This window comes from Perca flavescens, chromosome 23 (assembly GCF_004354835.1).
Source record: "Perca flavescens isolate YP-PL-M2 chromosome 23, PFLA_1.0, whole genome shotgun sequence".
Lineage (NCBI taxonomy): Eukaryota > Metazoa > Chordata > Actinopteri > Perciformes > Percidae > Perca > Perca flavescens.
The window spans coordinates 1,964,062-1,979,341 of record NC_041353.1 but is presented as its reverse complement, the minus strand read 5'-3'; the positions used below and the strand labels follow the sequence as shown (position 1 = coordinate 1,979,341).

General features: G+C 41.9%; 1 protein-coding gene across 2 annotated transcripts in view; it reads right to left on the bottom strand.

Annotated features, from left to right (window-relative positions):
* The window catches only part of ptprb (protein tyrosine phosphatase receptor type b), a 92,648-nt gene that overhangs the window by 62,000 nt on the left and 15,368 nt on the right, over nt 1-15,280 (bottom strand). For both annotated transcript variants that reach the window (XM_028570302.1, XM_028570301.1), the window contains exons 3-11: nt 11,142-11,261; nt 9,061-9,201; nt 8,720-8,989; nt 7,528-7,794; nt 5,134-5,250; nt 4,890-5,036; nt 4,473-4,590; nt 3,194-3,339; nt 37-303 (exon numbers count right to left, since the gene is read on the bottom strand). In XM_028570302.1, coding sequence (XP_028426103.1) covers nt 37-303; nt 3,194-3,339; nt 4,473-4,590; nt 4,890-5,036; nt 5,134-5,250; nt 7,528-7,794; nt 8,720-8,989; nt 9,061-9,201; nt 11,142-11,261 — 1,593 coding nt within the window. The remainder of the gene's footprint in view (nt 1-36; nt 304-3,193; nt 3,340-4,472; nt 4,591-4,889; nt 5,037-5,133; nt 5,251-7,527; nt 7,795-8,719; nt 8,990-9,060; nt 9,202-11,141; nt 11,262-15,280) is intronic.

Below are 15,280 nucleotides of genomic sequence, written 5' to 3'. Positions count from 1 at the left end.
ACACACATCCTCCAGAGTACACCCTGACATCCTTACGTGTCCGTGCTTGAATGGCGGTGGCGTTCTCCAGGCTGCCGCTCCTCGTCACTATGACGACCGAGTACAGGCGGCCGGCCACCAGCGAGCTGAAGGAGCACTCGGGCGGCGAGGAGCGGGACACGGCCAGCGTGTGGATGCTCCGACCCCTGTCCTGGAGGCGGACCAGGTAGCTGTCCACCACGCCCGGCGCCGGGCGCCACGACACCCGCAGAGCATCCGACCGGCCGCCGTTGGCGACGGTTACCTCGGAGACCGACGCCGGGGCTGAAGGGGAAACAGGACAGAGGAATTATTTCATTCATTTATTTTACAAAAAAATTAAATGGTAATTCAAACATCATGATGTTTCCGAGTTAGCTCAGTTTATGTATTTAATTCAATTAAAATGTATTTAATTATATATATTTAAAAAAAGTACTTCTTAGCAATTGGGAGATTTAGGAATCATACCCAAGTATTTACAATTTATATATAATTATATATATTATATAAAAAAAATATATTATATATTGTATATATAAATATATTTATATATTAGATTATATATATTTATTATATATATATATAATATAAAAAATATTAAGTATATAAAGTATTTGCAATTTATATATATATTATATTGTATATATAAATATATTTATATATTATATTATATATATATTTATTATATAATATAACAATATATATATATATATATAATTGTAAATTCTTGGGTAAAATTCCTAAATGTCCCAATTGCTAAGAAGTATTTTTAAATATATATAATTAAATAGATTGTTTTTATTTATTTATTCTTAAGGTCCTAATTCAAACATCAAGTTTGTTTCCAAAGAGGTTCAACTTTAATTTAGCCAGCAGAGGGTGATGTTCGCTCAGTTTGTGTATTTCATTATCACCTGTGGATTTTATGTATGTTTCTAAATGTTGAAATCATCACTAAAAACTAAAGTGGAAAAAACAGACAACATGTTAATAACTTAAGAGTTGGTTGGTTCCCTGTTGCTTCCAGTCTTTATGCTAAGCTAAGCTAACCACGTCCTGACATGAGACTATGAGTATTTCCCAAAATGTTCATCTGACCAGTGTGTCTTCAGTTCTATGTATCGACCAATAGGAGGTCATCTGAGGGGGGCTGGGGGGCGGGGCTTGTTTTTGTTTTCGTCAACCTGAATGCTGATTGGTTGACAGGTGGACACACACACACACACACACACACACACACACACACACACACACACACACACACACACACACACACACACACACACACACACACACACACACACACACACACACACACACATACACACTTACACACCCCTAAATATAACTGGGACATTTTGTGGGACAACAATAGATGCTTTGAACAGGAATGTGTGTGTGTGTGTGTGTGTGTGTGTGTGTGTGTGTGTGTGTGTGTGTGTGTGTGTGTGCAGGAAGCCTTTGAGCAGAGCACTGGGAGTGTCTTTGTGTGTGTGGAACATTTTCAAACCTCCTTTTTGGTATTTCAGCTATTGTTCTAAAAACTCTCTGATGTTATCGCATAATTAACTTTTAATCACTCTCTCACACTCACTCACACACACACACACACACACACACACACACACACACACACACACACACACACACACACACACACACACACACACACACACACACACACACACACACACACACACACACACAAACGTTAACCTGTGGACCTTTAAATGTTTGTAATTCTGATGCTTCTTTAAGGTTCAGATTATACTGATTTCTGTTTGTCTGTTGAATCGTAACGTTACGATGTAAACAACACTTAGTAGAAGTAACTACAGCCTTGTAAATGAAAAATATTTTGCAAAAAATCACGTACCCCCTGCAGTCCTCCCAATACCCCCATTTGAGAACTACTGCTTTAAACCAATCACAATCATCTTGGGGGCGGGGCTAAGCTCCGGGCGGATTCACGGTGCCTCTGCTAAATAGCCTCTGGAAGGAACTTGTTTTGGTGGAACATGTGGACGTTCAAAAGTAGTTTTTAGTCGTGCAGCAGAGGACTCAGATTGGACAGATAGTCTAGCTAGCTGTCTGGATTTACCCTGCAGAGATCTGAGGAGCAGTTAACCATAGTCCTCACAAAACCACCAGAGGGTAGAACTAGAGATGGCCCGATACAATTTTTTGCTTCCAGATACAGATTCCGATATCTGAATTTGCGTATTGGCCGATACAGAGTACCGATCCGATACCTGTGTGTCATGTATTTTATTATGTTTTAACAATTGTATACTACTATCCCTGTATGGATGTGATATGATGTATAACAGCTGTATACTACTATCTCTGTATGATGATATGATGTATAACAGCTGTATACTACTATCTCTGTATGATGATATGATGTATAACAGCTGTATACTACTATCTCTGTATGGATGTGATATGATGTATAACAGCTGTATACTACTATCTCTGTATGATGATATGATGTATAACAGCTGTATACTACTATCTCTGTATGATGATATGATGTATAACAGCTGTATACTACTATCTCTGTATGATGATATGATGTATAACAGCTGTATACTACTATCTCTGTATGATGATATGATGTATAACAGCTGTATACTACTATCTCTGTATGATGATATGATGTATAACAGCTGTATACTACTATCTCTGTATGATGATATGATGTATAACAGCTGTATACTACTATCTCTGTATGGATGTGATATGATTTCTCACCTGAACAATCCGTAGATATACACTACATGAAACATAACGCTACCCTGAAAAACCCTAATACACAAATTAGAGATACTAATTACAATATCAGTAATAATAGACCTTTTTCAAGGCAGACATGTTAGTAGGAGTAGGAGAAGCACAGGTGTGTTCAAAACCATTACTGATGGCTGCATTCCACTTAGGAGAGGTCCTGGTATTAAACCATTACTGAGGGCTGCATTCCACTTAGGAGAGGTCCTGGTATTGTTCATGCTGACTCACTGAAATATCTTACTGGGACACTTGATGGAACTGAGCCATCGTTAAGGTTATCAATCTCAGCTGTGCTCTTCCTGCTATGACAAGTCAACATGTCTGCTGTGAAAAAGGTCCATAGCGGCAGTTTGAATCTGAAATGTGACTTGGAGTAACTCACCGGTGCGTGCCTCCAGACTGGTGCTTGTAGAGCGCAGCCCCCCGCTGACGGCTGCGGCCTGCAGCCGGTAGAGAGCGCCGGGAGTCAAACCAGTGACCAGCAGAGAAGAAGAACCGACCGGAACGCTGTAGTTCTGAACCACAACACTGAACACGCAGAACATTCATTTTTAAAACACATAATGTAGAGACAGACAGACAGATATCAAAATAAAAGTCCATGTATTCTGGTTCAACTTGTTGTTCTCGTCATTTTTAAACACTTGACCCAGTTTAAGATGTTTATGAGCAGTTTTAAGTTCGGTATTTTTCAACTGATGGGACTGATGGGAACAACAATCTTCGAAATTGGTCCAGTATACGTTAACGGGCAATTGCACACCTTCATTTTCCGTCCACTAAAAGTTCTGTTGTTGCCGCTGACAGACTCAGATTATTATTCTAAGTGTCTGATAACATTATGGAAAGGATCCCTACAGAGATAGACCTTTTAGTTAAAGAGTAAGATCCTTTTAGTTTAACATGAAACAGTTGAAATCACTATCACCAAACTACACCAGACTAAATGTAAATAATCAGGACTTTTATTATCGTAAAACACACTTCATTTAAAGTCGACAGAAACTAAATAAAACTATCAAAAGCCGTGTTGGTTCATCTTTCCACTGTTCCAACAATCACCACTCTGGTTTGGTTGAAATAAACCCTTAATTCACTCATTTACATGTGGAGATATGCTGGCTCTATACACGCTAAAAGTCCTGATTATTTACATGGAGTCTGGTGGAGATATACTGGCTCTATACACGCTAAAAGTCCTGATTATTTACATGGAGTCTGGTGGAGATATGCTGGCTCCATACACGCTAAAAGTCCTGATTATTTACATGGAGTCTGGTGGAGATATGCTGGCTCCATACACGCTAAAAGTCCTGATTATTTACATGGAGTCTGGTGGAGATATGCTGGCTCTATACACGCTAAAAGTCCTGATTATTTACATGGAGTCTGGTGGAGTTTGGTGATGGAGATTTCGGGGCTGTTTCATGTTAAAATTAAAGGATCTTACTCTTTAACTAAAAGGTCTATCTCTGTAGGGATCCATCCCATAATGTTGTTAGACACTTAGAATAATAATCTGAGTCTGTCAATGGCAACAACAGAAAGTTCTAAATGTCTAGTTGACCAATCGGACGGCCTGGTTGGATCTTCTTGTTGTATAATGAACATTTGATAGACTACAGTAGGCTGCTTCCACTCTCCCTGGTTCAGAAACACACCTGTCTTGCAGGAGAGTCAGAATGAACGAGTCCACGTCTCCCGGTGGTTTTTCCCATGATGCCTGAAGGCTGCTGACCCCGGAGCATGTCAGAGTAATCGCTTGCAACGCCATGGGAACTGCAACACACACAAATACACACACTGTGCAGTTACTACACATGTGAGGACCAGCGCCTGCAAGCCTGTGTGAGTGTGTGTGTGTGTGTCTGTGTTTGTGTGTGTCTGTAGATATTGAAGAAGACATCAAACATGTAGTTTGCTGTGATTTAAGGATGAAAGGTTAAAATAACTCAAATTAGACCATTTACAATTAATTAAAGTACCTTAAGTTGTAAAAGTTTGTAAAATCACTGCACTAGTGAACATTTTTAACCTTTAAGATGTATTTCTGAGAAGTCACAAGTATAAAAACAAACCTGTCCTCCCTTCCAATGACACGGAGGTGTTCAGTTTCCCGCTCCTGGTTGTCACGGTGATGGTGTACAGCCGCCCAGGTGTGAGCACGTTGAACGTGCACTCCCTCATGTTAGGCTCCACCTCCCTGGTATCCACGGTGACGTTACCTACGAGAGACAGAGGAAGCAATAATTACAATATCGGTTAATGGTCTACGTCTGAGCCACAGAAAAAAAGGTTAAATTGGAAATATTGAACGGTTACCGTGGCGAAGGGTCAGGAAGTAGCTGTCACGTGACCCAGAGGGGGCGTGGCTCCACATGGCGCTGAGCGATGTCTCGTCAGAGTGGCGTACGTGGAGGTCCAACACCGAGGCCGGAGCTGCAGAGACACAAGGTGAGTTCAGGTTCAGCTCTGTGGGTTTTAAAGGGTCATTTCGGTATTTATTTTTTCCAACCTGGATCCTTTTACCCCAGGCATTGGTGTCTCAGTGACTAATGTCAAACAAAAATCAAAAATGTTAATGTTTGTTTAACATGAAACAGCCCCAAAATCACCATCACCAAACTCCACCAGACTCCATGTAAATAATCAGGACTTTTAGCGTGTATAGAGCCAGCATATTTCCACCAGACTGCATGTAAATAATCAGGACTTTTAGCGTGTATAGAGCCAGCATATCTCCACCAGACTCCATGTAAATAATCAGGACTTTTAGCGTGTATAGAGCCAGCATATTTCCACCAGACTGCATGTAAATAATCAGGACTTTTAGCGTGTATAGAGCCAGCATATTTCCACCAGACTGCATGTAAATAATCAGGACTTTTAGTGTGTATAGAGCCAGCATATTTCCACCAGACTCCATGTAAATAATCAGGACTTTTAGCGTGTATAGAGCCAGCATATCTCCACCAGACTCCATGTAAATAATCAGGACTTTCAGCGTGTATAGAGCCAGTATATCTCCACCAGACTCCATGTAAATAATCAGGACTTTCAGCGTGTATAGAGCCAGTATATCTCCACCAGACTCCATGTAAATAATCAGGACTTTTAGCGTGTACAGAGCCAGCATATTTCCACCAGACTCCATGTAAATAATCAGGACTTTTAGCGTGTATAGAGCCAGTATATCTCCACCAGACTCCCTGTAAATAATCAGGACTTTTAGCGTGTAATGAGCCTGCATGTTTTCACATATAAATGGGTGAATTAAGGGTTTATTTCAACCAAACCAGAGTGGTGATTGTTGGAACAGTGGAAAGATGAACCAAGACGGCTTTTGATAGTTTTATTTAGTTTCTGTCGACTTTGAATAAAGTGTGTTACGATGATAAAAGTCCTGATTATTTACATGGAGTCTGGTGGAGTTTGGTGATGGTGATTTCGGGGCTGTTTCATGTTAAACTAAAAGGATCTTACTCTTTAACTAAAAGGTCTATCTCTGTAGGGATCCTTTCCATAATGTTGTCAGACACTTAGAATATTAATCTGAGCCTTTCTGTCATATTTGTGCCATCATATATCTTTCTTCTTATACATTTCTGCAACTATGTTTCTGTATATTCTGATGTCTTCCCACAGTCATTTTATGTCTATATTTTCTGCAGTAACATGTATATATTATTGGTGGGAAGAAATAAAAATTCACTTATGGGTCGTGATTTTTTTTTCCTCCAGAATCAATACTTTGTATTTATTATTTTTACCAATAATTGACCTAAATATTTTCTGTTTCTACGGTACTGCTGACTGTGACTACATCATGGGCCCTATTTTAATGATCTGAACGCACGGTGTGAAGCGCCTGGTGCAGGTGTGTTTAGGGCGTGTCCAAATCCACTTTTGCTAGTTTGTCGGCAGAAAAAAGGGTCTGTGCACCGGGCGCCTGGTTCTAAAGGGTTGTCCTTAGTGTCTTCATTAATCAGAGGTGTGTTTTGGGCGTAACATGCAATCAACCAATCAGATATCATCTCCCATTCCCTTTAAAAGTCAGGCGCGTTTGGACCTTGGAGCATTGCTGTTATGATGGAGGATTTGCAACGTAATATTTTTATTTGTAATCTTCTGCATGTCTGTGTGCTGCTGTGTGTGTGTGTGTATGTGTGTATGTGTATGTGTGTGCTGCTGTGCGTCCCTGTGTGTGTAACAAGCATAGTGTGTACGAGCCTAGGAGCATTTTAGTAACGCTCTGTTAAAATAACAATGAAATGCTGCGTTATTGACTTTAGACCAGGTTTTTGTTGGTCAATGCAGCGATCACTTCCCTCTGCCTCAAGATAGACATACGCACAGAATGCACCTGAACACACCTCCCTGTAAGACCAGCACGCCCAGAATGCACCTGAACACACCTCCCTGTAAGACCAGCACGCCCAGAATGCACCTGAACACACCTCCCTGTAAGACCAGCACGCCCAGAATGCACCTGAACACACCTCCCTGTATGACCAGCACGCCCAGAATGCCCCTGAACACACCTCCCTGTAAGACCAGCACGCCCAGAATGCACCTGAACACACCTCCCTGTAAGACCAGCACGCCCAGAATGCACTTGAACACACCTCCCTGTAAGACCAGCACACCCAGAATGCCCCTGAACACACCTCCCTGTAACATGATATTATGTTGTATATTTTCGGGCAGTAGTCTGACCTGTTGCTCCTTCACAGCTGCTCTCAGCCGTCAGTCCTCCGCTCTCCACTCTTAGCACAGCTCTGTACGTTCTTCCAGGCGTTAGCCCAGTCCCGGGGAAGCTGAAGTTCGCCGCCTCTCGCTCCGGAGTGGCGCTGACTAACAGCTGCGACCCGTCGAACAGGAGGAGCGTGTAGCTCTCCCAGTGACCAGCGGGGGGCGACCAAGACAGGAGGAGGCCTCCGGAGGGGGAGGGAGACAGGGAGAGGAGGGACGCTGCCGCCGGAGCTGGAGACGACACAAAGGATGAAGAAATAAAAACAATGAAAAAGAAAGAGAGATGAAAAAAAAGAGGTTAGCTACGGTGACGACAGTAAAGTTTAGGAACTAAATCGTGGTTTGGATTAAAACACTCCCGAGGAACGAGCATGCGTTTCTGGAGTCCAAGTATTTAAAGTATATTGTTATATTAACCTAGATTTTGCGAAATTTAGCGTAATTTTTGGTAATTTCCGGCCGTAGCTGTATCCCTTCTAGCTGTATCCCTTCCAGCTGTAGCTGTATCCCTTCTAGCTGTAGCTGTATCCCTTCTGGCCGTAGCTGTATCCCTTCTGGCCATGACTGTATCCCTTCTAGCTGTAGCTGTATCCCTTGTAGCCGTAGCTGTATCCCTTTTGGCTGTGACTGTATCCCTTCTAGCTGTAGCTGTATCCCTTTTGGCTGTGACTGTATCCCTTCTAACTGTAGCTGTATCCCTTCTGGCTGTATCTGTATCCCTTCTAGCTGTATCTGTATCCCTTCTGCCGTAGCTGTATCCCTTCTAGCCGTAGCTGTATCCCTTCTAGCCGTGGCTGTATCCCTTCTAGCTGTAGCTGTATCCCTTTCTAGCCGTAGCTGTATCCCTTCTAGCTGTAGCTGTATCCCTTGTAGCCGTAGCTGTATCCCTTGTAGCCGTGACTGTATCCCTTCTAGCTGTAGCTGTATCCCTTTTGGCTGTGACTGTATCCCTTTTGGCTGTGACTGTATCCCTTCTAGCTGTAGCTGTATCCCTTCTGGCTGTATCTGTATCCCTTCTAGCTGTATCTGTATCCCTTCTAGCCGTAGCTGTATCCCTTTCTAGCCGTAGCTGTATCCCTTCTAGCCGTAGCTGTATCTGTATCCCTTCTAGCTGTGGCTGTATCCCTTCTAACCACAACCGAGAAAAGAACCTCACCTGTCCTGACGGTGATTTCTGATTGGCTCGTCAGCTTGCCGCTCCTCGACGTCACCGCGACCCGATAGGCCGAGCCGGGAGTCAGCTGGTCGACGGCGACCCGCGTGGTGTCCGGCGGAAGCGTCGTCTCCCAGCGGCTCGTCCCATTGGTCAGGACGCCGACGACGGCGGCGACGAGCGCGTCCAGGTCACCCGCGGGACGTTGCCATGACAACAGCAAGCTGGTGCTGTCGCTGTAGGCGACGGCGAGGTTGGAGACGGGGGCGGGAGCTGCAAAAGAGATTTTAGATTTATTTCCTTTACTTCCTGTCTTCTTCTTCTTCTTCTTCTTCTCTCTGTACCTGTCTGAGCCGCCGTCGTCCGGCCGTTCTGCAGCCCGCCAGCCTCCGTCACCACGGTAACGTTGTACAGTCGCCCCGGCGACAGGTCGAGCAGCGTGTGTTGCGTTGCGGTGCTCTCTAACGTCTCGTTCCTCAGCAGACCTGCAGACACAGGCGCCCAACTCTTAAAGGAACACGCCGACTTATTGGGACTTTATCTTATTCACCGTAACCCCCAGAGTTAGACTAGTCCATACATACCCTTCTCATCTCTGTGCGTGCTTTAATGCTGCCTGACGCCTCCAGCATTAGCTTAGCTTAGCACAGATCCTGCAGGTAACTGGTTCCAACTAGCCTACTGCTCCGAATAAGTGACAAAATAACACCAACATGTTCCTATTTACATGTTGTGATTTATAGAGTCACAGCGTGTACAAAAAACAACGTAACATGAGACACAGTCGTCTTCTAACCGTAAACAAACCGGGAACTATATTCTGGAAGAATATAGTACTTGGGCGGAGTGATATGCTCGCAGCAAGCCTGTCTGAGAATATAGTTCCCGGTTTGTTTACGGTTAGAAGATGGCTGTGTCTCATGTTACGTTGTTTTTTGTACACGCTCTGACTCTATAAATCACAACATGTAAATAGGAACATGTTGGAGTTATTTTGTCACTTATTCAGAGCAGTAGGCTAGTTGGAACCAGTTACCTGCAGCATCTGTGCTAGGCTAAGCTAATGCTGGAGGCGTCAGACAGCGTTACAGCACGCACGGAGATGAGAAGGGTATGTATGGACTAGTCTAACTAGGGGGGGTGGTTAAGAAATAAAGCAACTGAAGCAATTAAAAACATGGGACAATAATGGTGCGTTCTTTTTGTCCACCGAAGTCGATTTACGAGTTGTTTTCCGGAGTTACAAACCGGAAGTTGCAAAAGAGGCCCCCGAGGTCGTATATACGACTCGTAAAGTCGTCTGAACTCGGAGGACCCCGAGTTCACTTTCAAAGATGGCTACGTCGTGCATCACACGTAGTAAACATTGTGGTTTTCTACAATTTTAAGCACTTTTGTCGTTGTTGTAACCAAATGAAGAAGTGGTACACATAGCGCTGTATACTGCTACCTATAGACATGTCTCTACAGTCTTATTAGGAGTTAAACATAGTGCTGTATACTGCTACCTAGGCATGTCTCTATAGTCTTATTAGGAGTTATAGACATGTCTCTACAGTCTTATTAGGAGTTAAACATAGTGCTGTATACTACTACCTATAGACATGTCTCTACAGTCTTATTAGGAGTTAAACATAGTGCTGTATACTGCTACCTATAGACATGTCTCTACAGTCTTATTAGGAGTTAAACATAGTGCTGTATACTACTACCTATAGACATGTCTCTACAGTCTTATTAGGAGTTAAACATAGCGCTGTATACTACTACCTATAGACATGTCTCTACAGTCTTATTAGGAGTTAAACATAGCGCTGTATACTGCTACCTATAGGCATGTCTCTACAGTCTTATTAGGAGTTAAACATAGTGCTGTATACTACTACCTATAGACATGTCTCTATAGTCTTATTAGGAGTTAAACATAGTGCTGTATACTGCTACCTATAGACATGTCTCTATAGTCTTATTAGGAGTTAAATATCGCCTGATTAGTTATTTTGTAGCTTATGTAGCTGAGACGCTCGGTTGCTATATGACAACAATGGCTTTAAGCCGAGTCTGGAGCAGAAAGCAGAGCAGTAGCCGAACGTTAATGTTAATCAAAACCTAATTTTCATGTATCAAACTGTGAAATATATTTGTGTAATATGTCAATAACTGGGTGAATAGAATCCTAAATGTTACTAAAAATGTTACAAAAATCCATCTTTTCTCCGACTCGTAGTATCGTGTGACAAAAAGAAGGCAACAACCCCGCAGGTTATTCGTTATTAGACACGGATGTGACGTCACACTCGAGCTACTAGTCGACAAAAAAAACGCACCGTTAGGAGACACAGAGGAAGGAAAGAAAGAAAAAAGTTAAGAAACTCAGAGAAAATTATGAGTTTTATTGGTCTGATCCGAAACAGGACCCACGTACCCGTTTGATCCCACAGCTGCAGCTTGAAGCGCTCTGTTCTGCCCGGGCCGGCCTGCCAGGAAAGGCCCAGGCTGCTGCAGGTGCTGGAGGTCACCGCCAGGCCACTCACTGCCGATGGCTCTGATGATACAACACACACACACACACACACACACACACACACACACACACACACACACACACACACACACACAGATGTTTTATGAGACCATAAAAAGAAAAATCCTCATGCAAACAGCTGATTAGTAATACAAACACTGAATTATTGACTCATTAAAGAGACATAAAACAGCCACAGAGAGGCTGTTCAACACACACACACACACACACACACACCTTTCAACACACACACACATACACACACCTTTCAACACACACACACACACACACACACACACACACACACACACACCTTTTAACACACACACTTTTACACAACTTTAGTTTGACAAAGCAACCACTCATAAACTCAGGAAACACATGCACTCACTCACTCACTCACACACACACGCAGACACACACACACACACACACACATTACACACTTTTACACAACTTTAGTTTGACAAAGCAACCACTCATAAACTCAGGAAACACATCCACTCACTCACTCACTCTCACACACACACACACACACACACAGTCAGATAGATGAAAGGATGGATATCAGTGTCATCTCTGAATTTAGCCGAGCTTTTGCACAAAGAAAACGTACAAACTGTGTCCTGAAACAGTGGGTGTGTTTTGAACATGAGGTCCAGTCGCGCTGCAGGAAGGTTTCAGCCGGAAAAGGATCCATGTCCTTGTCATCAAACATGAGAGCACTGTGGGAGCCCCACTCCCCTGCTTCTCCTCAAGTTATCCGTCTGTCTAGAGCTCCCTGCTTCCTAAATGTTGTGTTTTTCCCACAATGCCTGTGTGTGTGTGTGTGTGTATGTGTGTGTGTGTGTGTGTGTGTGTGTGTGTGTGCGTGCTGTGTCGCCACTTGTGCTTCAAACTGAGGTTGAACAATATTATCGGGCGGCCACAGCTCTGCCCAGCGAGTGCCACACCGAGACAAACAGACAAGTGCTCTGTTGTTTAATGTTTCTATTTTTACGTTTATGAGTTTGAAGGGAAATGATCCACCATTTTATGGATGGACTCCAGTCACCAATATTGACTGTTGATTTGTGTCTATCCTACTGTCTACTTTATTCCCTTATAATGTCCATATTTAATGCTGTCTTTTTTAAACTTTATCCTGGCACTGCTATAGATTAGCAGACAGAGGAACAGATTCAAGACAATGTCGTCTACCACGCCTACAAGGTAGCCTGTGGCATCAAACCAGAAAGTGATCCAGTACAAGGCCACAAGTGGGTTTATCTTTCAGATCTTCATCAAATCACAAGAACTTAACTCACAAGTTAGCATCTCTGACTTAATGACCTATGCCTGGACTCTGACGCCATACTCCATCTCAACAATCAATGGCTTTTCCGCAAAAAAACAACAAAGCAAAAGGAATTAATCACACGATCAAAGATGCTGAGAATGCACAACTTCCTTCTCCAAGCCAATGTGCTCTCATTCAAGATGGAAACTCCTCATTTTACATGCGCGATGTACCACAGACAATGAAGACTATATCAGAGCGCACCTTCAAAAGTTCACCTGCTGCAGCTGAAACAGTATTCGGCACAGACACTTAACATTGGCCATCTTTATTCACCAAAATCAGCTGAGAGAGATCGCAGAGGTTGTGGTGAACGTTTTATAGTTACTGTATTTTTCGGACTATAAGTCGCATTTATTTAGAATTTTTTTTTTTTTCATCAGTCAACTATACAATATCACCCAGAACAACAGGGCGTGGAGCATGGAGGTATAAAAAGGCGTGGAGACGTAGCTGCACCATTGACGAGCCCCTCCTCCTCTGGCCATCTCGCTTTCAGCCCGCGATTAGCCGATTAGCTTTCTTTGTTTTCTTCATTGCAGTAAGAGTCACCTTTTCTCCAGTCTCCCTCACAAGTTTCTCTCTCATTTCAAACTTTCTTTCTGCTGCTTGATTACCATTTTCGGCTGCATATTTTACTACCTGAAATACCTACTTTGTTATCTCTTTTCTTTCTCAGTTGTCTTTAGGAGGAGCATATAGTTGTCACAAGCCTAGAGCACCCTCTCGCGGCTGTAGACGGTAATGTCTTCAGTATGAATTAACATTTCAAAACATGTTAAATTATATATATTTTGATATATAAGTCGCACCTGACTATAAGTCGCAGGACCAGCCAAAGTAGGAAAAAAAAGTGCGACTTATAGTCCGGAAAATACGGTAATAGGGGTGGGAATCACCAGAGGCCTCACGATACGATATCATCACGATACTTATGTCACAATATGATATTATTGCGATTTTAAATATACTGCAATATTCTGCGATATATTGCAATTAGTATCTTTTTTCCAACATCAAATTTTTCCCAATTTCAAATGATGTCCCCAAAAGGGAACTTTGTCAACATCTGCTTTATCTAAAAAGACACATATCTCTGTTTGTTCATCTCACTTTAATTGTATTGCTCCAAAATGGGATTGTCAAGCAGACAGCCTGACCAACACATACTGTATATAATAAAAGATCCATACTTGCGTTCTCGAACTGGAAGTACCGGCACTACTTCTCGCTCATAGAAATTAAAGGCAAGAATGTTTATGTCACATGCACGCTATGCCCAGGAAGAAAAGACTTTATCTATGTCTCCCTCAAGCAACTCCAATCTTATGAAGCCCCTCACATCACCACATGCTAACAGGACACTTGTTGCTGCTGCTAACCCAACCCCGAGCCCAAATGCAGAGTGTGAGCTCCAGCGAAGGAGACATTAAAACAAGCAACTCTCGATTTTTAGTTTACATTTGTGTGTCTTAATTTTGCACTTGAATTTTACTTTCAATGTTTAGTTTTTATTTCTATGCATATCATATGGCAGGCTGCAATCTAGTGAGTCACTAACTCAGTTACTAACTCAGTTACTTTACTCAGTTAGTAATTTGTAACTGTAACTAATTACTTTTTTTAAGTAAGATGACTAACACTGATGTTGACATTTCATAGTAGGAAAAGCTCAGGTCTATTCAAAACCATTACTGATGGCTGCATTCCACTTAGGAGAGACCCTGGTATTAAACCATTACTGATGGCTGCATTCCACTTAGGAGAGACCCTGGTATTAAACCATTACTGATGGCTGCATTCCACTTAGGAGAGGTCCTGGTATTAAACCATTACTGATGGCTGCATTCCACTTAGGAGAGACCCTGGTATTAAACCATTACTGATGGCTGCATTCCAGTTAGGAGAGGTCCTGGTATTAAACCATTACTGAGGGCTGCATTCCACTTAGGAGAGGCCCTGGTATTATGCATGCCGACTCACTGAAATATCTTACTGGGACACTTGATGGAACTGAGCCATCGTTAAGGTTATCCATCTCAGCTGTGTTTTTCCTACTATGACAAGTCAACATGTCTGCTGAGAGAAAGGTCCATAGGTCCATATTTCCTAGATAACATCATTGATGATTTCACATCAAGGAAGGCCAGAAAGGTCAGGTTTTACTTTTTCAGTTTGTGTTTTCTGTTCTTAGTGCAATAGTGTAATAATTAGATTTGTGCTATTTAGAATATTTATTCTATATTTTATTTGCATATTTTTCTTAATATTTTATATTATTGTTGCTCTCTGCTCTTGTTACATTTGATTGTATATATTTTGGCACATATACATATACATATATATATATATATATATACACATATATATATACACACATATATATATATACACATATACATATATACATATACATATATACATATATACACATACACATATATACATATACATATATATATATATATATATATATATATAGACACACATATATATATATACATATATATATACATATATACATACAGTGAGGAAAATAAGTATTTGAACACCCTGCTATTTTGCAAGTTCTCCCACTTGGAAATCATGGAGGGGTCTGAAATTGTCATCGTAGGTGCATGTCCACTGTGAGAGACATAATCTAAAAAAAAATATCCAGAAATCACAATATGTGATTTGTTAACTATTTATTTGTATGATA